Below are 26,149 nucleotides of genomic sequence, written 5' to 3'. Positions count from 1 at the left end.
ACAGGCCTTTGTGAGACAGTTACTTCATACCTTGCCAGCCACCCACATCACTTTCGCCCGCCCCTATGCTCTCCCGGCACTTCTGCCCTCTGCTGCCAGAACCGGGAATGCTCAGCACATACAGCGGTAAGCGGGAGAGCAAAGAATGGGGCAGCCAGCGCAGGCAGACACCAGAATGTACAAATGGCCACTTACCAGCCCTAAAAATGGTGTGCACCAGCCTCCCCCCAGGGAGCCAACTCATCCGTCTGTAAAAAGGCTTTTAGCTGGGAAATAAGGGAGGAAAGCCTCTATGAAAAATACAAAAACTGCTACTCTGTCCTAACTAGGAGACAGGAAAAAAGACTAACGAGGGAAAGGAAGAGGGACCCTATATACCGGGGCTGGCCAAACCGGTCCTCGAGATCTACCAACAGTTCATGTTTTCCAGGCCTCCTGGAGATCTGTAGAATTGTCAGTTAGGAATGAATGCAGCACATCTTAATTAGTAATGACTACACCTGTGCACCAGCTAGGTGGTCTGGAAAATGTGAACTGTTGGTAGATCTCGAGGACTGGTTTGGCCAGCTCTGCTATATACCCTAAAGTGGGCAGTACCTGGAATGAAAAATCTTCCAGTCTATAACTAGAAGGATGGGATGTAAGTAGCGTAGCATAACTCATCCTCTGGTAGTGAGGAAGCTTCAGAAACCAACTCATATCCAGACTGGAGGGGCGTGGGTAAAGTGCTTAGCAGGATGTGGACATGTAGCAGGATCCAGCAATCGTTGCACGGAAGCGGAAACTTGAACCAAGCCGTGAACAGACACCCTGCACAGACAGAGGCTCCGTAATATGTAGATAAGGAACTGAGGAAGGCTCCGCAGGAGAATCCTGGGGGGACTGCTTTGACAGCTAGTTCTGCTATAGCTTGAGACAGGTTAGAAGGCCACGCTGGCTTCGGCAGGGGATACACTACTTGAGGTCTGAGATGCAGCGCCGTGGCAGAGCAGAAAACACATAGGCCACCATGGTCCAGAGCCAATGGCACAAATATATCCTGGTATTTTTATTTTTGTTTACATGAAAGGGACTTGGCAGCAGCACCATTCTGAGACTGGCCTGAAACTTCACTTATTAGACATTATGTGTACAGAGAACAGTAAAACCGCTGCCTAATGTGAAAATAATGTGAAAATAAAATAAATAAAATTAAAGTACAGCTTTAGAGCAGCTAAAAAAAGTGCCTCAGTGCACTAAAATAAAACCGACTGGCCTGGGCAGGGTAAGGGGTGCACAGGGGAGGAAGAGCAAAGTTAACTTCTTAGGGGGGAATTCAAATGTTTGAAAAGTCAGCTGGGTGTTTGTTTATTCCTATCTAATAGACAGGAAAAAACAGACCCCCAACTGACTTTTCAAACATTTGAATTTCCCCCTTAGTGTCCAGACTCCTCCAGCACCAGCTACACCCCATGGTCACATCAACTTGGAGAATCTACCTACCAAAGGCATAAAAACCAGAGACAACCTTAACAAGGAATGAGGAAACTACACTCATTTTAATATCAAATATACTTTTTTTAACAGATGTAACACCCCACTTTTCAGTGAGATATCAGGTCATAATTGCCTACCCTCCCTCATTCTGCAGGAGACTCCCTGAAATAGCAGTAATCTCCCCGACTCCCTGAATAGTCCAGCAATCTCCCTGATTTCACCTTATCCCCATTATGCAGCTGTTACAGTCTCGGGGGGGGAAATAAATCAGAGATACATACATTCAAACAGGATTATCAGCGCCAGTTCCCTGCACTTGGTATAAGGCACAATTATCTCTATGGCTACATGCATTTTAAATAAAGTTTCTCGTGGCCACTTACAGTAAATGGAACCTCTTGTAAAACACAATACACAAACAAATCCTGAAAAATATCAGCGTCTTTTCTTCAACAAGTAGATTTAACTAGCTTTGGGGCTCATTTATATTTGGATGTAGCAGTGCAAGTCCACACTGATAGGTGTTAATGGGGGTACTCACGGAGCGATCGCTGCTTAAAATCTAAGCAATCTGACTAGATTGCTTAGATTTTAAGCAGCGATCACTCCGTGTGTACCCCTCACAGCGACAGCGATGCGCAGCCCCGCACATCGCTATTGCTGGTGCTAGATTGGCCTGCATGGCTCAATCTAGCAGGTCGCTCACTTCACCCGCTGGGTGAAATGAGCGCCCCCCCCCCCCCTGTCTCCCCCCGCACACTCAGCACACATCGCGATGCTAAGCGGGGGGAGAGATGTGTGCTGAGCGGTGGTTCGCTCAGCACACATCTCTCCCACATCGGCCGGTGAGTACTGGCCTTTACTTTCATAATCTCCCTGAAATGCTTTTTCAAAAGTAGGCATGTATGTATCAGGTGTACCTAGATTTCTGACCTTTCAGCAAGTTTGACTGCTTGGACACAAATAGCTAACAGCAAAATATGAAGTGTACAGATGGTCTGTCCTAACATATAACTATCTATGGCAAACCTGAATATAAGAAGTCTCTTTGAAATAACCTGCCTTTTTTTATAGCATTCGGTGTCATGCACATTGTATGTTTCACATTGCTGAATTAGTAAGGTTCAATAGTATTGAATCTCTACAAATAATACTAGTTTCAGATCTGAAAAATGGAAGAACATGGCTTTATGACAACTGTACATGCTTGCATCCCAATATAGAAATGCCAGATCTGGTCTCAGAGAACCTCTACAGTAATTATGAGCCTCACTTGGCACCCTCAAAGCTAGCCAGAGAGTAAAACGACAAAGATTTAATATATGTTGGTTTTTCAAAGCTATGGAGGTGAGGAGGTTGTTGGGGGTCAGAAGGGGAGGCTGGTCTGCACACCCTAATTCTAAAAATGATAAGACATGCTACCATGCTTAGACTTGTAGTGCCACAGGGAAAAAAGGAAAATGCAGGTGCACGCTCAGCACTAAGAACACTGTTGATCAAAATAATAATAATAATAATAATAATAACAACAACAACGATGATAACTTCTGTAATTTAACATGGACTAAAATTGAGGTTTTTAATGTTAAGGACCCACCTGATGAGGTCACCTGGCTGTTGTAGGTGGGCCCACATTTTGGGTCAAAACTTGTGATGAGAACCTCAGTTTTACTCCATGTTAAATAGCAGAGACCCCATCCATTTGGCTCCAGGCCGCTTCTGTCCCGGGAGCAGAGTACTGCAGCAGCAACTTGTGCAGTGCAATCCTATAAATTACAATAACGGCGCTTCCTGCCCTCGGCTGACCCCTCCTCCACTAGGGGCCCGGATGGTCCTCGCTGCCACTGATTTCTCTGAGGAGGTCCATCAAGGAACAGCTGCTCATGCCACCCATGTATTGTCTGCCACTAGGCTGAGCAGATGGGTCCTCCTGGCTCTGACATCTCCAGGCTCTGAGTCACGCAGTACCACACACTTCCACCAACAACCAAACCACCGGCCATCTCACTCATCCTCACTGCACCAGGAGTCTCTACACTGACCACCTGGACCTCTCTCTGTAACGGCAAATCTCCTGACGATTAAACCTTGGTCTCCCTACGTACTTTCTACCACTTCTACCACTAATGAACCCTGTACCCTCGCACTCTGTGATACACTCTCCCTCACGTCCCCACCAGCTCATCCTGATTGCCACCTCTGATCGTGAACTGCATTATTTACTGTGTAACGTAATGCTCACATATTCTTCACTACACTCACCATTGCTTTCCACCTTATGTTTGCTCTACATCTACTATCACTGTATTTTCCATCACTCTCTGCCCTAGTTAATGCGTTAGTTTACTGCCTATTACCTTCTGTAGCACCTAGCTAGTGACCCAGCAAATGACCGGTCCAAAATACTACTCTACAAACAAGAACAAACAACTATTGAAGTTATAATTCATATTTCCTACTTTTTGATCACTCCTCTGATTTGATTAAAGTAATCAATCTTAATTGAATTAATAAAAGCTACTATTTATGCCTGAAATTACTTCCTATCCAAGGGCACTACAAATAGACAGTCTTGTTTCTTTCTCCTTTCACGTGTGCTAAAAAGTGGCACAGGTCTGATTTACTGTAGGTCCCATTCCCATTTGAATAAACAATATCACGGGGAGTGAGACTGTTCTGAAGCAAGGTGGGCTTTCCATTGGGTAGATAATTAATCTGTCTACATGAGCAAACAATACAGATCCTGTACATCTCCATTCCAAGACAACCAATTTAGTAACATATCACCTGACCGTATGCAATCCATTAGCTAAACCTCATACTGCAGACACAACTGTTATTAGCAAACTTACTGACTTTTTCATAAAGTTACATCAATGACTGTTATTTTTCAAACTAATATTTGAAATCAGGAAAGAAAGGAGATTACATGCTGGAATAGTTGTTGTTCTTACTTAATAGTAACGGTCACATCCATTAGTTTATCAGCTGTTATGGCTCCCAGGACATGATGTCGCATAGCCGTCAGAGTAAGTATACTGGGTGAAGACCTGTTAATTAGAGAGCACACAGAAATTACATAATATTTTAGCAACAAAAGCTTTGAAAGTAAACAAATTGCAAACCTAATTTGTACTTGTAGATAATGTCCTGGTTTAATAAAAACTTTGCACCATACTTTCAACAGGCACAACAAGTAATTCACATTTTTTAATCTGTTTGTCTGGAATTGTCATGGGAGAGACAGACGTGTTTTTATATTGCTGCTCCTCCGAACTGCTTCAAAGAGAAAGAGACTACCAAACTACCCACTGCATCTTCCACACTGTCTTTTTGAATTTCAAAGTAGCTGTGCTAGAATAATGTAATTAGATATGCATATGTATCCCCAGACTCAAATCATTAACACAATGGCATTAGTAAATAATACGATATTACTAGAGATGCGGCCACAAGATTGAGTATGAGGAACAGAGCTGCTGCACATGTCCAGCGAACAAGAGAGCAGCTGCCAACTAGAAGAGACCGTTATTTTACCATGAGGTGGGTGAATGTGTAATTCAAAAAGCTCAGTTCTGTCTTCTACGGTTTATAATATGTTTGCATATTGTGATAAAAGCAGGTAAATTGTGTTTGAGGGCAGGTATATATGCTCAATATTTCCTGAGTTTAAAACTCCAGAAAAAGGTCTGTTTCTGCAAAGCAGACTTAATTAGAGAAGGCTAATTATTGCTAACACCTACATGGGTCTAATAAAAGCCTGTCAGGCTGGACAGGAAGTTGCTCATTGCCTGGGGAGCAAGCTGCAGGCTGCAGAGAGAGACACAATTACTGCCTGAAGTGAGTGCTGTGTTGGACTGCTGCTTGGAGAGCTGGACAGTCGGTTTTCTCATACGTAGAGAGGAATACTTTTGTGTATAGTTAGGGCTAAAACACACGAGCCGGCATTTGCCGGCCGGGAAAAAGCCGGATGGCTTTTTCCCGTGCCGGCATTGTAATGAACAGTGTGAGGCTACAGATCCTTTCACACTGCACGGCCCCGGCCCGGCTGCCGGATTGCAGCCGGAACTATCCACTGGAAGGTCCGGCTGCCGGGCCGGCGCCTGGCCGTCTTTGCAGCCAGTAAACCATGTGTGTGAAGGGGAGCTTTCACACACGTTTTTTCTCTCAAGCGTGTCTAATGCTGCGCATGCGCACAGCATCACACACGGCTCAAAGCCGTCCTGTGTGACAGACACTGCCAGTTTCTCCTGGATGGAACAAAGCCGGACAAAGTTTGTCCGGCTTTTTGCGATCCGGGGAAAACCGGCCAGTGTGTTACAGCCCTTAGTACAGAGACAGGCTAGGATTTATGTTTTATTTATTTTTGCTGCAAACAAAAATTGCTGAGGCTATTTGCACAGGTGTGGTGTGTCACTATTTTGGCTGCTGTTAGAAAGTGCATTAGTGTACATCAGAACGGCCTCCTTACCCCGATCTTCTCACAATACTTAATATTAGTAAAGGGTCACATCAGTCTGCTCCCTGCTCCACCCCCACTCTATCCTCTGACTGCAGCTCTGTCCCACTATGCCCCCTCTATGCTAATCTCTTTGGTCCCCAAAATATTTGGAAACCCCCCTCTAGAAATCCTGTGTTGTCCCTCTGAAAGCCCATCCTGCTACAATAGATGAGGTTAGCAACAGATGGCAAAGTAATATTGTATCCACAATACACATCAGAGCGAAGCTATGAAGGACAGAATGATCACTGCTCCGAATGATTACACTGCACCAGGTTGCATGAGATATCTTCTGGTTGGGCGTGCAGCACGGCTGACCAGAAGATATTGCATATAACCCATGTGAACACGCAATCAGGCATGCACACTGCCCAATATGCACAATATGTCACACCGATTAGTCCGCAAACGATATTGGGCAGGTGTGAGCAACAGATGGCAAAGTAAACTCATACTGTCACAGTAGGTAAGGTGAGTGACAGATGGCAAAGTAAACCAATACTGTCATAGTAAGTGAGGTGAGCAACAGGTGGCAAAGTAATCCCATACTTTCACAGTACGCAAGGTGAATTAACTCACTGCCTTTCAGATTTGTTAAGAAGCACCACAGTGGAATGGAAAATATAATTGGCAGGAACAGTCTAGCATAGCAGAGAGCAACTCATCCTCACAGGTGATACAATACATCTGAATATCGACAAATGCAGGCAGCCTATCCATCCATGGAACGCTCAAACAGAACATAGAGGATGTGTATGATGAAACACAGCAGAACGATTGAGACACAAATGTAAAAAGTGCACCACATTCAAATTTGCGTAAGGTACGCCAGCTCCTGGTGATTGTTGTACAGACTCGATATCACTTTGAATAACATTTGAAAATGATACTAAACTCAAATTTGCTAAAAAGTCACATACAGATGTAGCCACGATAATCGCAGGTGCCACTATTCGCACCCATGACTGTTTTTTCGTGAATAGCATGCCTGTCTACGGGCATGTGCACACTCCATGGAGATTACATTGTGCGATCAGGTGTGTAAACTTCACAGCAATGATCAGCGTGGCTACATCTGTAGCAGCACAATTTTAAAGGTGAAGAACTGTAATGGACAAAAGCAAATTGCCTAACAAAAAAGAGGAGTTTGAGGATGGAGAGCCAGTGAATCAAAGTACTCCACGAAGCCAAGGCCATGTGTACTCCTCATCCACATAGGCTGCACTAGGCCCACCATTTCACCTCTAGTGACATGTCTAAGATGCAGGCAGCCACGACAATGGGAAAAAGCATGTATACAAAGTTAGAGATTCAACTTCTGGGGAATTACCACTACTCAGGGTCCAAGTTCTAGCAAATGAGTACGTCTATCACAGAATTGTTGATCCAGTATATATACACAGACAACACCAGAGTGTGTGGACTTCACCAAGAACAGAATCCTGCACACCTAGCAAGTGCACAGGTGCATTCATTACTCATCGACACATTTTAAAAGATCCACAGGTTCTGCTAATTATTTCACTTGTGATTCTGTGAGGAAAACCTGGAAAATGTAAACTGTTGAGGGTCTTTGAGGAGAGAGTTTGGGAACCACTGAACTCAAAAGAATCTCACATTCTAACAGAGCATGGAAAATAGCACAAATTTCCAAGTCATTTATATGAAGACTAATCTCCTGTGTCTATAAAACTAAATGGAGCAGACTACTATGATCTACCACCAAAGGTGGAAACTATCATGTCCCAGATCCATCCGTGACTGGTTTCCATTTTTTCCTCTAATGAAATCATATCAATAATTATGAGTAGCAAACATTTAAGTTGCTACAGATTTATAACAGACTGACTTACTAGAATGGCCATTAGCAAAGATATTGGAGATCACCAGATTCCTACACATACAACTTAAATGGAAGGACGTTTGAAGATTTAGAACACCTGGGAATTAAGCGATCAAATGTTAGGCTATTGGTGACCTTATACGTCATCTGCAAATATGTTGCTAAAGTGATTTCTTCTATCCTTATTACACAGGGGGTGAGTCAGACCTGATCATTGCAGTGCGTTTTCGCCCAGCGGGCGATCAGGTAGTAACTGCGTATGCACTGCAATGCAACGCGAGTCGGACAACAACAAAGGGCACCGCCGGTCAGCGACGGGATGGTGCGAAAAATCCGATCGCACGGCATTCGCAAGGTGATTGACAGGAGGAGGCCGTTTGTGGGTGGTAACTGACAGTTTACTGAGAGTGTCCAGAAAAACGCAGGCGTGCCCAAGCATTTTCAGGGAGGGTGTGTGACGTCCGCTCCGGCCCCGATCAGCCTGTTCTCATCGCACTGTAGGAGTAAGTCCTGGGCAGCGCAGAGACTGCACAAGGTGGATTTTTTGCAGCTCGGCGTACACATGGGATCTCACACTTGAACGGCGAATTTACACTCCCCCTGGGGGCGGCGACTATCTGAACACAGGACAGCAAAGTTAGAAGCCCAGCAATCAGGTCTGAATCACCACCAAAATTTGCTTAAATCCATACATTTTCTCAAAATTGTTAGTTTTGCAATATATCAAAAATAGGATTTTAAATGGGTGGTGTTCAGTATGCCGACTGACGGGATCCCGGTGCACAGTATACCGGCGCCGGAATCTCGACAGCGGGCATACCGACACTTATTCTCCCTCGTGGGGGTCCACAACCCCCCTGGAGGGACAACAAATTAGCGTGGCGCGCAAGGGGCTCATTTGCGCTCGCCACACTGTCAGTAAGCCGGCGGTCGGGCTCCCGGCGCCGGTATGCTGGTTGCCGGGAGCCCGTCCCCCGGCATACCATACTGAACCCTTTTAAATACCTACCGGTAAATCCTTTTCTCATAGTCCATAAGGGATATTGGGGACAGATTAGTACGATGGGCTATAGACGGGTCCAAAGGAGCCAGTGCACTTTAAATTTCTTCAACTAGGTATGCTGGCTCCTCCCCTCTATGCCCCCTCCCACAGGCAGTTATAGGTAAAACAATGCTAGAAGGAGAAAGGACATATTTGAGAGAAGGAACATAACAACAATAAGTGTGGTGAGATTTACACACCAGCACACCATAACATAACCTGGCCAGCAACAGCTGGCAACAGAAAACAGCAACAGCTGAACAGGTGACACATAACAAAGAACCTGCAGAAAGTTACCGCACAGAGAAGGGCGCCCAATATCCCTTATGGACTATGAGAAAAGGATTTACTGGTAGGTATTTAAAATCCTATTTTCTCTAGCATCCATAAGGGATATTGGGGACAGATTAGTACAATGCAGATGTCCCAAAGCTTCCAGAACGGGCGGGAACATGCAGAGACTGCTGCAGCACCGCCTGCCCAAACCGGGTATCCTCTTTGGCCAGGGTATCAAATTTGTAGAATTTCACAAAAGTGTTCTTCCCCGACCAGGTAGCTCTCTCGGCATAGTTGCAAGGCCAAGACTCCACGGGCAGGCGCCCAGGAAGAGCCCACTGACCTTGTAGAGTGGGCCTTCAGAGACTGAGGAACAGGTAAGGCTCCCAACACATCCAAAGACTCCGGAGGAACCGAAGCGTCAGAACAGGACGGAACCACAATAGGTTGATTCAGGTGGAATGTGGAAACCACACTTTCGGCAGGAACTGCTGTCTAGCCCGGAGCTCCGCTCTGTCCTCGTAAAAGACCAAGTAGGGACTTTTATACGATAAGGTCCCCAATTCTGAGATGCGTCTAGCAGAAGCCAGGGCCAATAACATCACTGTCTTCCATGTGAGGTACTTGTCTTCTACCGTCATCAGAGGCTCAAACCAGGAGGACTGCAGAAATTTCAACACTACATCCAAAGCCCAGGGTGCCGTAGGTGGCACAAAGGGAGGTTGTATATGGAGTACCCCTTGTAAGAAGGTCTGAACTTCTGGCAATACGGTCAATTTCTTCTGAAAGAAAATTGAGAGAGCTGAAATCTGGACCTTAACGGAACCCAGACATAAGCCCTTATCCACACCAGCCTGCAAGAAATTGAGGAAACTTCTCAAGTGAAACTCTGCAGGCGGATACATGCGTTCCATGCACCAAGAGACATATCTCCTCCAGATATGATGATAGTGTTTTGACGTCACAGGTTTTCTGGCTTGCACCATAGCTGTAATTACTTTTTTGGAAAGCGCTTTGTGAGCTAGGATGTTCCGCTCAACTTCCATGCCGTCAAACAAACCGCCGTAAGTCCGGGTAGACGAATGGCCGTTGCGGAAGATCCTTTCTTAGCGGCAGAGGCCAAGGGTCTTCTATCCACATGTCCAGAAGAGCTGTGTACCACGCCCTTCGGGGCCAATCCGGCGCAATCAAGATTGCTTGTACTCTGTGATGTCTGATCCGCTGGAGCACCCTTGGGATCAACGGAATCGGAGGAAATAGGTATACCAGCCGGTAAGGCCAAGGCGACGTCAGCGCATCCACTGCACTCGCCTGAGGGTCTCTGGTATGCGAGTAGTAGCAGCAAAGCTTCTTGTTGAATCGAGACGCCATCATGTCGATCTGCGGGTATCCCCACCTGTTGACAATCTGTTGAAACACCTGAGGATGTAATCCCCACTCCCACAGGTGGAGGTCGTGGCGACTCAGGAAGTCCGCTTCCCAGTTGTCCATGCCTGGAATGAAAATCGCGGACAGCGCTCTTGCATTTCTTTCCACCCAAAGAAGTATTCTTGACACTTCTCGCATGCAGGCCCTGCTTTTTGTCCCTCCCTGTCGATTGATGTATGCCACTACCGTGGCATTGTCCGACTGAACCTGAATCGCCTGATCCCCGAGTAGAGGGGAGGCCTGAATCAGAGCATTGTAGACAGACCGAAGTTCCAGACTGTTGATCGGAAGTAGGACCTCTTGGGCAGACCACCTGCCCTGGAACTGTGCCCTCTGGGTGACAGCTCCCCATCCTCTCATGCCCACATCCGTCGTGAGGAGAATCCAATCCTGAAACCCGTAACGTCAACCTTCCAGCAGGTTGGAAGACTGTAACCACCACAGGAGTGAAATCCTGGTCTGGGGTGACAGCTGAATCATCCGGTGCATCTGAAGATGTGAACCGGACCACTTGTTCAGGATGTCCAATTGGAAAGGTCTTGCATGGAACCTTCTAAACTGTATTGCCTCGTACGAGGCAACCATTTTTCCCAACAATTTTATGCAAAGATGAATGGAAACTAGAGTAGATCGGAGAACCATGCGAACTATATCTTAAAGTGTTCTCACCTTGTCCTCTGGGAGGAACACTCTCTGAGCTACAGTATCATACCCAGAAACAGTAGCCTTTAAGACTGTTCCAGTTGAGACTTCTGTAGATTGAGGATCCACCCGTGGTGAGACAGAAGCTGGATAGTGCGATCTATATGGATCAGTAGAAGCTCCCTGGAGCTTGCTTTTATCAGGAGATTGTCCAAGTAAGGGATTGGGCGGGATGTATTAACATACATCGCCGCCCCTCGCCGGTTACCGCAGCGATGTTGATCGCATATGTACTAACATATGCGATCAACATCGCGATGCGGTGACGGAGGCCCCCCGCGATACCTGTTAGGTGGTCTGCGGGGGGTCTCCGTCACCTCCCGGGGTCCCCACACTGGCTAGATGCCGGGAAGCAGCAGCAGGCTGCCCCCGGCACCTCCTCCTCCCCCCTGCAGCCGGAAGGACGTCCGGCTGCGTTGCTAGGGGGAGGAGGACACTACCTTCCGGGTCCAGGGCAGCCTGGAGGAAGGTAAGCCAGGGGGAAGGGGGGTCGGCGTCTGCGGCGGGGGTCGACGGTGTCGGCGGGTTGCGGCGGTCGGCGAAAAGAAGCCCATAGGCTTCTATAGGGTTTCGCCATCCAGAGATGGCGAAACCCTGGACGCCGAAAACGGTGCGGTAGGGTCTTAGTAAATATGAAAATGCGGTAAAACCCCCGTTTTCGGGGGTTTTACCGCATTTTTGCTTTAGTACATCCCGCCCACAATGTTGACCCCCTGGAGTCTGAGCTGGAACATCATTTCCGCCATCACCTTCATGAACACCCTCGGAGCTGTAGACAGGCCAAAGGGCAACGCCTGAAACTGGTAATGATCTTCAGTAGGGCGAACCGCAGATAGGCCTGATGAGGAGGCCAAATTGGGATATGTAGGTAGGCGTCCTTGATATCCAGGGACACAAGGAATTCCTGTTGTTCCAGGCCCGCGATCACCACTCTCAAAGATTCCATCTGGAATTTGAAAACCTTCAGGTAAGGATTCAAGACCTTCAGATTCAAAATGTGTCTCACAGACCCGTCTGGTTTCGGTACTACAAACAGACTGGAGTAGTAACCTTGTCCTTGCTGTAGCAGGGGTACTGGAACAATGACCCAGGACTGGACCAACTTGTCGATGGTCAGTATTAGCGTAACGCATATCTTCCAAAACTGGCAAGCCTGATTTGAAAAATCGTTGGGGAGGAGCACCATCGAATTCCAGCTTGTAACCTTGAGCGATAAGGTCCCTTACCGAGGCATCTTGGCAGGAACCGTCCCAGACGTGGCTGTAGTGACGTAACAGAGTTCCCACCACAAGATTCGCTCGGGGTGGGTGGTCACCGTCATGCCGAAGTTTTTGTGGGAGCAGAACTGGTGCTCTGTTCCTGAGAGCCAGCAATGGCTGGTTTCTTACCTCTGGAGCCTCTAGTTGCATTGGAGGCACCCCGGGCCCTAGATCGAAATCTGAAGGACCGAAAGGACTGAGTAGACATCCCGGGTAGGTATGCCTAGCAGGCGGAGCTCCTGAAGGAAGAAACATGGATTTCCCAGCAGTAGCTTTGGAGATCCATGCGTCCAATTCAGCTCCGAAGAGCCATTCACCTGTGAAGAGAAGAGATTCCACATTACGTTTAGAGTCAGCGTATGCCATCCACTGACGCAACCATATGGCTCTGCATGCAGACAGAGCCATAGCAGTGGTTCTAGCATTTATATTGCCAATCTCTTTAAGGGAGTCACAAAGGACTCTTGCTGTGTCCTGAATATGTTTTAGGAAAGTTACAGTAGTAACCAAGGTCATATCACTCTAAAGACCCTCTTGAATCTGAGTAGCCCATGTATGAATGGCATGCGTCATCCAGCAACCAGCAATGACCGGCCTTTGAGCTACACCTGCAGCAGTGTAGATAGATTTCAGAGTGGTCTCAATTTTCCTATCCCCCGGGTCCTTTACCGTAAAAGAGCCCGGAGCAGGGAGCACCGCCTTTTTAGAAAGGCGAGAGACTGAGACGTCTACTGCTGGAGATTCTTCCCAGAATTTCCTGCCTTCAGGGGCAAATGTGAAGGTATTTAAAACCATTTTGGACACCTGATATTTTGTATCTGGATTTTTCCAGGCTAATTTAAATAAATCATCCAATTCCTTGGAATCAGGAAAAGTGACTGTCAAGTTTGTCTTGTGGGAGGAAAAATGACTGCCGATTAGTAGCGTCCTCCAGGGGGAGCTTTAACACATCCCGTATAGCCAATATGAGGGGTTTGACACCCTGTGCCTGGGTGGAATCCCCATCATCCACATCCACCTGTACATCATCATCAAAATCTGATAGAATTGCAGGTAAAGCACGTTTTTGTGCACCTGTAGTAGACAGCGGGGGATGGGAAGCATCATCCTTGGCAGTTAACCTAGCCCCTGCTTGTTGCAGTTCTTGTGTTTTATTTTATCTGCAGTTTGTGATGACTGACTACACTGCTCACAGGATAAGGAGCCCGATGAAATAGGGGAGAATCTGACATTACATACATTACATGACTTCAGTTTCACCATAATGAAATACAGAAACAATACACATACAACACAGACTGAATACAAAACAACCCTGCCCTATTGCATGCGAGAGGAAACACAGAAGAGAGGACACCAGCGCACCCAACATTTTACAGCCCCAGTGAGACGGTCAGCGTTTTATGTAGTAATATATAACAGTTATACTGTTGCACAGAAAATTCCCCAAAGGAATGTAAACTGTGTACTAATAGCGGCTCTCCCCCTCTACACCCAGTACCAGTGATCCTGTGACCGTTTGGAGGAGCTGTATGAGGCTGCTGCTTATGTAGAGGAAGGCGCCAATAAGCCGCTGAGCCTGCTCTGATGTAGCTCCGCCCCCCGCTATGGCGCCGGAGCTACTAATAAGTTTTATACTGGCTATGTCTCCACAGGCTGTGTAGCCTTACATAAATGCTTGGTACAACACACCTCCAGCCAGTCTCATGCAGGGGCACCCGCGGGTCCCCCCCAGGAGGGACCCGTACGCCTCACCTACGCTTCTGCCGCACAATGAACCGGGGGTCCCCGCTAGCGGGGTCCCTGGTTTGTACTCACCACGACGATCACCTTCAGGCTCTGTTAGGGTTGTGCAGCAAGCTGTGACAGCTAAGGCGCAGTGCCCCGCTGAACAAACAGCCCCTCAGTACGGTGGTCCTGCAGCGGAGAAGTGGCTCTGCACCTCATGAGGCCGGTGACCGTCCCCCCCCCCTCTAATTCCCACGGCGCAGGTATGCTGTTGCCCAAACAGCATACCGAAATAAGCAAAAGTTTAAATGAAATAGAAGAAAAACTGTGGAGCTTGCAGAGTGTGCATCCTCTCCTGAGGGCACTTTTTTCTAAACTGCCTGTGGGAGGGGGCATAGAGGGGAGGAGCCAGCACACCTAGTTGAAGAAATTTAAAGTGCACTGGCTCCTTTGGACCACTCTATACCCCATTATACTAATCTGCCCCAATATCCCTTATGGATGCTAGAGAAATTTAAAGTTAATGATTCTAATTGCAGGATTATAATGTTCAACATACTGAACATTGATCTCCTATGTATTACTAAAGGCCCCTACACATTAGAACGATATTGTACATGATGTGCACGATTTTGACACATCGGATCGCTATAGCGTTCGTAAAAGTGCAAATCGTGTACCTTTCACTAACGTTTCGATGCGCAGCCCCGCGGGTCATTTGTTGCATCCCTGCTGCAGGCAAGATCTGAAGTGATCGTCAACAACAGAATTCTCCTGGATGTGGCCACTCCTCAGTTCTTTTGCAAGATCTTAGGTGCCCACACATTAGAACGACTAATTAGCGACTGATCGGACGGACGAGGTATCGTTAGATACATCAGTTGTGAAAAACCACAAACGATTTGATCAAAACCGATCGATAGGACACCATATCTTCCCTGCAGCAGGGAAGATCAGAGGATGATTCTAACGAGCAGTGCGACCGTGCATCGGATTGTTATCATTCAGGAACACTGAACGATATGTACTTTTCCAAACAATTTATTGTTGAGATGCATCTAAATCGTTCCATTTTCACTAAAATCATTGTAATGTCTGGGAACCTTAAAAGATCTACCTTATGTGTATGCACTATAACGCGAGTCCGAAGCTATAACGTGAGTTCAAGAGAAAAGGAGATTTATGGTAAGAACTTACCTTTGTTAAATCTTTCTGCGAGGTACACTGGATTCCACAGGGAATTACATTGGGGTGTAGAGTTGGATCTTGATCCGAGGCGCCACCAGGCTAAAAGCTTTGACTGTTCCCAGGATGCATAGTGCCGCCTACTCTATATCCCCGCCTCCAGGCACTGGAGCTCAGTTTTGTTAACCAGTCCAATGCAGTAGCAGGTAAGAGACGACAACAGTTAGTAGCCATATACAAATACATTCTCACGACAGGAGAAGGTACCAGCGGCTAATTCCATACAAACCCAAAGAAACTAAGTGCGTCAGGGTGGGCGCCCTGTGGAATCCAGTATACCTCGCAGAAAGAGATTTAACAAAGATAAGTTCTTACCATAAATCTCCTTTACTGCAGCGGGATACACTGTGATTCCACAGGGAATTACATCGGGGATGTCCTAAAGCAGTTCCTCATGGGAGGGGACGCACTGTAGCGGGCACAAGAACCCGGCGTCAAAAGGAGGCATCCTGGGAGGCAGAAGTATCGAAGGCATAGAACCTTATGAACGTGTTCACTGAGGACCACGTAGCCGCCTTGCACAATTGTTCAAGGGTTGCGCCACGGCGCACCGCCCAAGAAGGTCCAACAGACTGAGTAGAATGGGCTTTGATGGTTGCAAGAGCTGGAAGGCCAGCCTGTACATAAGCATGTGCAATCACCATTCTAATCCATCTGGCCAAGGTCTGCTTATTTGCAGGCCAGCCACGTTTATGAAAACCAAAATTAGATCTCCTAAGCGAAGCTGTGAACTTCACATAAATACAGAGAGAGCCCGCACCACATCCAAAGACCGCTCTTTGGAGAATAAACCAGGAGAGGTAAAGGCTGGAACCACAATCTCTTGGTTAAAGTGGAAAGATGACACCACCTTAGGCAGATAACCAGGGCGAGTTCTAAGAACCACCCGGTCACGGTGAAAAATCAGAAAGGGTAACCGACAGGACAAGGCACCCAAGTCTGAAACCCATCTAGCAGAGGCAATAGCCAGTAAAAACAAGACCTTAAGAGTAAGCCACTTAAGGGCCACAGACTCAACAGGTTCAAATGGAGACTCTTGTAAGGCATCCAGAACAACCGACAGATCCCAAGGAGCCACAGGGGGAACATAGGGAGGTTGAATCCGTAAAACACAGAGTGAATGTATGAACATCAGGCAGAGTCGCAAATTTTCTCTGAAACCATATCGACAAGGCAGAAATATGAACCTTGAGGGAGGCCAGACGAAGGCCTAAGTCCAGGCCCTGTTGCAGGAAGGCCAAGAGTTTGGCAGTACTGAACTTGTATGCATCATAATTCTTAGCCGCACACCAGGTGAAGTAAGAATTCCAAACCCTAGGATAAATCCGAGCAGAAGCCGGTTTATGGGCCTTCAACATAGTTTGAATGACTGCCTCAGAAAATCCTTTGGCCCTCAGAACTGAAGCTTCAAGAGCCACGCCCTCAAAGCCAGTCGGGCCACATCCTGGTAGACACAAGGGCCTTGAATGAGGAGGTCTGGTCATTGAGGAAGTAGCAGAGGATGCTCTATCAAAAGACCCTGTAGGTCTGAAAATCAATGCCATCTGGGCTACGCTGAAACGATTAGAAGTAGTATTCCTCCTTCTTGCTTGAACTTCCTTATTACCCTGGGCAGGAGTGACACCGGAGGGAACACGTACGGCAGCCGAAAATTCCATGGAATTGCCAGTGCGTCCACGAACGCTGCTTGAGGATCCCTGGTCCTTGATCCAAAGACCGGAACCTTGTGATTGTGTTGCGACGCCATCAGGTCAACATATGGTAGGCCCCACTTGTCCACTAGGAGTTGAAAGACTTCTGGATGAAGACTCCACTCTCCGGCGTGTACGTCCTGACGACTGACGAAGTCCGCTTCCCAGTTGAGGACCCCTTAAATAATGCATGTCCAAACTACGGCCCTCCAGCTGTTGTGAAACTACATATCCCAGGATGCCCTGACACAGTTTTGCTGTCAGAGAATGCTAAAGCTGTGTCAGGGCATGCTGGGATGTGTAGTTTCTCAACAGCTGGAGGGCCGCAGTTTGGACATGCCTGCCTTAAATTAACACTGCCGATATGGCCGGCAGATGGCGTTCTGCCCAAAGAAGAATCTTTGACACTGCCATCATTGCCATGCGGCTTCGAGTGCCGCCTTGATAATTTATGTACGCCACCAGTGGTGGCATTGTCTGAATGTACTTGAACAGGACTGTTCTGTACCAGAGGCAGGGCCAGTTTCAAAGCACTGAACACTGCCCACAACTCCAGAATGTTTATCGGGAGGAGAGATTCCTCACTGGTTCATTGACCCTGAAGAGAATGTTGCTCGAACACCGCGCCCCAACCCCGCGGACTGGCATCCGTCGTTAGAAGGACCCAGTTGGAGATCCAGAATGGACGAACCCTGCTCAATTGCTGGTCCTGTAGCCATCAGGTCAGTGACAAGCGAACCTCCGGAGTCAAGGAGATCATGCGAGTCCTGATCCGGTGAGGCAGGCCATCCCATTTGGAAAGGATTAACCTCTGCAGAGGGCAGGAATGAAATTGAGCGTACTCCACCATGCGAAAGCCGACACCATGAGGACTAGTACTTGCATCGCCGAGTGTATCAACACACGTGGGCAAGATAGGAAGCATCTTATCTAGTCCTGAAGTTTCAGGACTTTCTCTGGAGACAAGAACAACCGCTGGTTGTGAGTGTCCAACAATGCCCCCAGGTGTACCATGCTCTGAGCAGGGACCAAGGAGGATTTCTTCCAGTTGATGAGCCACCCGTGGGCTTGCAGAAACTGGACTGTCAGATCCAGATGACGGAGGAGAATTTCTAGGGAATTCACCAGGATCAGCAAGTCATCCAGATACGGTAGGATACTGACACCCTGACGGCAGAGTAAAGCCGTCATTACCGCCATGACCTTCGTGAAGACTCGCGGAGCCGTGGTCAAACCAAAATGTAAAGCCCGAAATTGATAATGGAGGTTGCCAATAGCAAACCGCAGGTACTGCTGATGCGACATGGCAAGAGGAATATGAAGATAAGCATCCTGTATGTCCAGGGAGACCATATAGTCCCCGGGCTCCAAAGCCAGAACAGAGCGAAGAGTTTCCATACAAAACTTGGAGACTCTCACCAATTTGTTCAAGGACTTGAGGTTGAGAATGGGCCAGGAGGAACCATTTGGTTTCAGGACTAGGAACAGCGGTGAATAGTACCCCTTGCCTCTCTGAGCCAGAGGCACCGGTACTACCACTTCTGTGTCCAGGAGGGATTGTACCACCAAATGAAGAGATTTTGCCTTCATCTGATCCGAAGGGATGTCTGTCAGGCAAAATCGATGAGGGGGACGATTCTTGAAGGATATGGCGTATCCGTGAGTGACGACTTTCCGTAACCAGGCGTCTGAAGTGGTCTTCAACCATTCCTGGGTAAACCTTAGAAGTCGGCCTCCCACCCTGGGATGCCCCAGGGGGAGGCCCGCCCCGTCATTCAGCAGGCTTGTCTGATTTGGAAGCAGGCTGACGGGCAGCCCAGGCTGTTTAGGTTTGGGCTTAGTGGTTTTGGAAGTGCGAGCCTGTTTCGGGTACGCCTGACCCTTTGCTTTACCTGGAGGACGAAAGGAATGAAAGGAAGTACTCTTAACCTTCGGTACCAAAGGAGCAGTACTAGGTAGACATGCAGTCTTAGCAGACGCTAAGTCAGCCACAATCTTGTTGAGAGCCTCACCAAAAAGAATGTCTCCCTTAAAAGGGAGCACCTCCAGGGTTTTCTTGTCTAGATCCACAGACTAGGAACGTAACCAGAGAATCCGGCGAGCCAAAATGGACGTAGTAGAAGCCTTGGCCGCCAGAATACCGGCATCAGAAGCCATCTCCTTAATGTAATGAGATACTGTGACAATATACGAGAGACATTGTCTAGCATTATCAGAAAAGCTGGATGACAGCTCTGCTTCCACCTCCTGAGCCCACGCTTCAATAGCCTCTGCAGCCCAAGTAGCTGCAATAGTGGGACGATGCACAGCTCCTGCGAGGGTGTAAATAGCTTTTAAGCAACCCTCCACACGCTTATCCGTTGGTTCTTTCAGAGAGGTGACGGTAGTTACAGGCAGAGCAGAAGAAACTACCAGCCGAGCCACTTGCGAATCCACCGGCGGTGTTGTTTCACAATTCTTACTTAGCTCCGCAGCGAGGGGATAGCGAGCCAGCATCCTCTTGTGAGGTGTGAATTTCTTTCCTGGATTTTCCCAGGATTCCTGACGTATGTCAACTAAGTGGTCAGAATGAGGTAAAACTTGTTTAATAACCTTCTGACGTTTAAACCTATCCGGTTTCTTAGAGGTAAGAACAGGTTCTGGGTCATCATCAATTTGAAGAATCCGCCTGATAGCCTCCAATAAGTCAGGAACATCCACCTGCGAAACAGATTCCCCAACAGAAACATCTGGGTCAGTGTCTGAGGGGTCAGTATATACGCCATCTTCATCAGACGAAGTGTCTGGAACATGGGTGGATTGTGAGGAAGTAATGGCCCGCTTAGAGGAGCCCTTGGTCTTAGGCGGGCGAGGTTTAGGTTTTTGTTTGTTCAGTGAGTGATTCAATTGCTGTAACTGAGCAGACAGGACATCTGCCCATGGCGAATTAACTGCAGGGACAATATGTGGCTGTACCGGCACCTGAGGTCCCATAGGGGGCGTAAGTCTAGTTACCAGCGTATTTAGTAGAGAGAAAAATGTAGCCCAAGGTGGGTCATTATGGACCCCCGTTGCTACGGCCCTACTGGGGGGCAGGGAGCCCCCAGAACCTGAACCCCTCCGCTGCTATGTTTTCCTCCAATGTGTCTGCAGCGTCACCACCACGCAGTGTGGGATTAGCCGCAGAACCGTCGCCCCTTGAAGCTGACATAATATGAAAGCGTGAACCACGGGCAACACAGTACAATATCAGCAATATAATACCTAATCAAGGACCCCCTGTGATAGCACAAACAGAGGATTCAAGAGGTATATAGTGACTGAAAATCACAGAGAAAAATACACAATAAGTATATCTTGTGAAATACCTATATCAAATAACCCTGACGCACTTAGCCCCCCCTCAGGGTACAGAATATAGGGATAGCAATCTGAGTGAGATACATGGAATAGAAATCACGCAGCAGCTGTATATGCACACACACATAGTCACATGTACAATGCAGAAATTCTGACAAGCAATAAAACTGCACTGGACTAGCAATACTAAGTAATACTAAGTAAAGCTATACAGATCAATAGATATATCAATGCATAGTAAAGACTGGATGTATATCACAGGGTACTTGTACTACATAACCCTGAAGTAATGTACTGTTTCTTAACTAACACTGTCAACAGACATGTAGAATACTCAAGTGTCCTGTAAAATGCACAGCGCTGACATGCAGGCGGCTTTACAGAGGAGGCTTTGCCAAACAGTCCCAGGATCAGCTCAGCATGTGAAGATGACGCCCAAACGCTGACAGGAAGTGAGGGGAAGAGAGAGATGCAGCTCCAAGGCGGGAACATTTACTCTAAATGGCGCCCTGGGGCTGGGGGAGGGGCTACAGGTCATTGACTTATCCCCTTGCTGGACTTCACCACTGGGTACTGTGGGCCATATGTAAACGGTTTTTAGTAAAACCGACCTGTGCCCCTGCCCTGGTGGTCTAGTGGGGTCCCTGTACTAACACAGTGTCCACGCCAGCGTGCGCGGCCCGCCTACCACCAGCCGCGCTGGATCGCGATTTCCAGCGCGTCCTGCCTGGGGGACCCTCTTACCTCCTCCCTGAGTGCAGCCACGCGATCCCGGAGAGTTGCGGCTGGTGTGTGTGCCTGATGTAGAGAACCGGAGCCTCCGCTGTAAGTACCCGGCAACCAGGGACACTGGAGTATACAGCGCTGCTGGGGGAGGTGATGGAGCTGCAGTAAGAGATGTCAGGATGACATCTAGCACATATAGTGCCTATGCTGCGGCCCTTTGAAGTCTTCTTTCTTCACTTTAAAAAGCTCTTTTCAGGGCTGCTGGAGCAGCCCTGCCTGTTATCTGCCTGCACTGTAGGCACCAACTTACAAACTGAGCTCCTATGCACGGAGGCGGGGTTATAGAGGAGGCGGCGCTGAGCATCTTGGGAACAGTCAAAGCTTTAGCCTGTTGGTGCCTCGGATCAAGATCCTACTCTACACCCTGATGTTATTCCCTGTGGAACCCAGTGTACCCCGCTGCAGAAAACATTTTGGGGAGATGGAGCTATTAATCATAATGAGCTCTGGCACTGGATCTATTTTCTTTGGGAATTGGACTTTTGAGGAATGAGTAATGTCACCAAAAGAAAATATCCTGATGGCTAGTAAAGCCATGCTGGAATTCTAGAAAATTGAGCCCTGCCTATGAAAAGCAATACAGAACCCTCTAAAAGACAGAGTTCTGGGAAATGTTCCGACAATCTATAACTGTTACCGAGTTGCAGCAATACAACTGCATGGAGGAAGATGCTGTCATGTAAGTAGGAGCCACAGTCACTGTACCTCACTCTACCTATATCCCCCAATGGAAGGCAACATTAAGCTACGGTGGCAGGCCAGACCACAGCCTCCACTATTCCAATTACCCACCCCTGAAAGAGGTGAAGAATGGACACAAAGCCCTACTGTTAAGGAACCAGTTAGTGGTGAGGGATTGAGAAGATGGGAACTCTCCCATCCCTACTGTAAGGAATCGGGAACTGGGACATCTATCATCACTAGTACTTACAGCTTCCCATTCCAGTCTTTTTTTTTGGTAGACAGCATACTGCATAAAGTGAGTTTACATCAGGCCCTTTCCCCTACAGCATTCCGACACAGAATCTTATCACATGGCAGAGCTGACAACTTTTGATTCCTTTATCAGTGACTTTGAATATCCTTACATTTCACAGAAAGGGGGTCAAAAATTACATCACAAAGTAGCTGACCTCATAATATAAGTATCACTTTTCAGAACATAAGAAGTCACTTAAATGAAAGGACACCTGAAGTGTCACATTGATATTCATGTAATGAGGTATTCCATTTATGGAAACACATTGCACAAATTGTATTAACTAAAGTGGTAAATGTTATTTTTATTATTTACATTTTTAACATGTTGTACCCCTTTTCTACCACCAGATGTCACACAGCACTCTAAAACCCATGTAGACCCATGCTGACCAGACACTTCCACTGTACCTGCTGTGCTATTATACTGTAGTGTGAGCTGCCCAGCCTGTCTAGCCTGAGTCCTCCAAATAAAAAAAAATGAATTCATTTAGGGTTACATATGAAAAGCTCAATGCAATAAGATTACAACATGCCATACTAATTCATGCTACAACTGTACTAAAACCAATAGCACATTGAACAGAATTTGTAATGGACTGGCAAAATGAAATTAAATATACAGTAAAGTAATTAAAACGACTTACGTATCGTAAGTGTAATGAGAGTGTTCAAACCGATGGCAAGATCTCGGGGTGACTTTGTAGACACCTGAAAAAAGAAATTAGATCATTTTATTAGCAGATGTATTAAGAAGTAGCGTTAAACATCTCTACTATGGAATAACTACATCTGCCACAAATGAAGACTCTCCACTGCAGTTAGAAGGCTCATGAAAAATGCAACCAAAAGCAAATATCATAAATCACCTGGTTTTGAAAGGCAGAATCTGTTGATTCCTTTTGTTAGGTTATAAACCCCAACATGCTCAGGTGCATTCCCATCCTGGTAAAACTCCTGTTAGAAAGAAAGGAAAGTAATTAAACTCCAGAAATGTTTACACTTGTTAGAATGAGACATGGATTTTAAAATGAAAAGAAAATGTTACGTATAAGTAGTACAGTATAGATTTTGTAATAAAGATAGTAATGCTATCCAGTACAGAGACTAAAGGTGAGATTTAATAGCGTAAGAGATTGACGATCTCGGACGTATTTTTCCGAATCGGCTTTATTGGCCAGGTGTATTTATGTACACTAAGAATTTTTTGCGGTACAATACATTGCCAAGCAGCAACATGAAGGGGGAATACATAGCATACGAAGGGGGAAAAAAACGTAGCATACATTACAAACATTACACATATGAGTTCATACTGCACATTGCAACTGTACGATAAACTCGACATATTATACATGTAAAACTAAAAACGAGGGCTGCTTGGGGGCGTGTCCACGGCGGCAAGGGACTAGGAAGCAGGGTCAAGGAGCTCCCTGGACGCAGATCCTGAATAAATCCTGGGGCTCTGTTTGTGGTCCCCCCTGGGCTCCTCTCCTGTCTGGTGGTGTTGGGGAGGCGGCAGGCACCATCACTGACCCGTACGAGCGCTCCCTCCTCGCGCCAGCGGCCGCCCGGACTCCGGGCCTAGGCCGCAACCCGATCCCCAGCCTCAATTTCGGAGCTCCGCCGGGCGCGTGTGCGCGATCGCGCACCCGAGGCGGCCACAGCGGCCAGCGGCACCAGAGGACAGCGGCACCCCACTCCTGCACCTCCAGGGCCCCACATATATATAACTCTGCTCCCCTGAAGGCTGGTGCAGGGAGGGAGGAGAGGAAAAATCAGTGTGCTAGGCGGCCATTTTAACATACAGCTTCCTGTGTCTCTCCTCACTACAGGGTGCAGTGTGTGTGAAGATACACTGGGCTGGAGGATTTGGACTGGTCCCAGCTGCCCTGCCTTTTGCACCACCATACTCTGGATATATATATATATCTGGCACTGGACTCCCCCTGGTCCCCCCTTCTCCCTTCAATATAACAGCTGGCTATCCCAGTGCCTGGCGTGCTGCTGATACTGCATTCACCACCCACTGCTATACTTCTTGACACTGAATACCGGGACTCTGAGTACTGCTGGGCCTTGATACGATGGTGAGGGGCGGCCAGAGTGCGGCCGCGGCTAAATTGGAGAAGTTTGCTCGACAGCCGGCAACCCAGTCGCGCAGTCATCCCCCAAGCCCTCCCCCCCCTGCCAGAATGGATCCCTCGGCCGGGGCCGACTCAGGGGCGAATGCACAGCCATCTGCTCCTTCCATCCAGCAGGTCTTGGAGGCCATTGCGGCCAGTGAACAACGTCTGTCGGACAAAATGGAGAAGGTGCAGTGTGATTTATCACTGCTGCGACAGGATGTCCAGCGAGTACGAGAGAGGGTGGGCGAAACCGAGACAAGGGTCTCCAACTTGGAGGACCTCAGCGGCCCTTTACGACGATCGGTGTCTGCAGTTACACAACAAGTCACAACGATGCAAACCAAACTCCTGGACATGGAGGGCAGACTCCGCAGAAATAACGTGAGATTTGTGGGCCTTCCCAAAAAGGAGGAGGGGGCACACCCCGAAGATTTCCTGGAGTCCTGGCTAAAAGAGGTATATGGCGCTGAATCCTTCACCTCCCAGTGTGCAGTGGAGCGGGCTCACCGGGTGCCCTTCCGGCCTTTACCCCCAGGCGCCCCGCCACGAACTTTTATAGCAAAATTCCTGCACTACAAAGATCGGGACTCTGTCCTGCGCCTGGGACGCGTGAAGGGCCCCTTGATCCGGAAAGGAATCCGGGTGTCGGCATTTCCGGACTTTGCAGCGGACGTTCAGAAAGACCGGGCCCAGTTTCTTCCCATTAAGCGACGTCTTCGCGACCTGAACCTACCCTACTCGATGCTATTCCCCTCCAGGCTGCGTGTGGTGGCGGACGGGGAGACCAAGTTCTTCAGCTCGCCCAGGGAAGCGACTTCCTGGTTGGACAGATATGCTCCTGGGGTCCGCCAGCTGGCTCCAGACTGACATCGGGTCGCCCTCCTCTATGGGCCTACATTCCGCAAGTATAAGTCCAGGGAGCTTCCTCTCGTTTAGTGGTTCTGGACTCTGCTGAGAAGTGATACAAACGTATTAACGTATAAAGATTTTTGTATTGGGGTTGTTTTGATCTGTAAGCCTGGTACAGTGTTGCCGTAGGCTTTGGGATCTCCAGGGCTAAAGTTTGGTTAGGGATATGGGTATGCCACAGTTTGGGGAGGTATACGGGGTGGGGGGATGTTTGGGGGCCACTGTTGGCCTCTCAGCAGTTTTTTTGTTATATGTTTTGAACTTACGAAGCCTATATACTTGTTCTTTAAAGGGTGTGGTGGGGTTGTACTGTTCTCTGGGGTTCGGCTCGGGGTCCGGGGCCTGCGGACGACATGATTATGTGAGCGGAGCGCCGGGTGGACTGGCGGTTGCTAGGGGTGCTGTGCCCCTGTTGATATCTTGGCCGACATGCCTCCCTTAAAAATCGTGGCATGGAATGTCCGGGGCATCAACAACAAAGTTAAGCGATCCTTAGTATTTAAAATGATCAAGAAATATGGCCCGGACATCATTTGTCTAAGTGAAACCCACTTGGAGGGGAACAGGCTGTTGTCGCTCCGCAGGCCTTGGGTGGGATGGGCGTATCATTCCTCGCACTCCTCCTATTCCCGAGGGGTGTCGGTAATGATAAAGAGGACTGTACAGTTTGAGATGATCAGGGTAAATACAGATCCACATGGTAGATACGTGTTCCTAGAATGTAAACTGTTTTCACGTAATTTTTTCCTATTGTCTGTGTATGTTCCCCCCCCGTTTTCATATGATGTCCTGCAAAAGGCCGCCTCATTTGTTGCCT

General features: G+C 47.8%; 1 protein-coding gene across 1 annotated transcript in view; it reads right to left on the bottom strand.

Moving 5' to 3' along the window:
- LOC134945224 (BOS complex subunit NOMO3-like) overlaps nucleotides 1-26,149 on the bottom strand; it is a 180,871-nt gene that overhangs the window by 54,317 nt on the left and 100,405 nt on the right. Inside the window, exons 16-18 of the mRNA XM_063934381.1 lie at nucleotides 23,164-23,251; nucleotides 22,942-23,005; nucleotides 4,431-4,526 (exon numbers count right to left, since the gene is read on the bottom strand). Of these exons, the coding sequence (XP_063790451.1) occupies nucleotides 4,431-4,526; nucleotides 22,942-23,005; nucleotides 23,164-23,251 (248 nt within the window). The remainder of the gene's footprint in view (nucleotides 1-4,430; nucleotides 4,527-22,941; nucleotides 23,006-23,163; nucleotides 23,252-26,149) is intronic.

Source organism: Pseudophryne corroboree, chromosome 7 (genome assembly GCF_028390025.1).
Source record: "Pseudophryne corroboree isolate aPseCor3 chromosome 7, aPseCor3.hap2, whole genome shotgun sequence".
Lineage (NCBI taxonomy): Eukaryota > Metazoa > Chordata > Amphibia > Anura > Myobatrachidae > Pseudophryne > Pseudophryne corroboree.
Note: the sequence above shows the minus strand (reverse complement) of the source record. Positions and strands in the feature narration are given on the sequence as shown.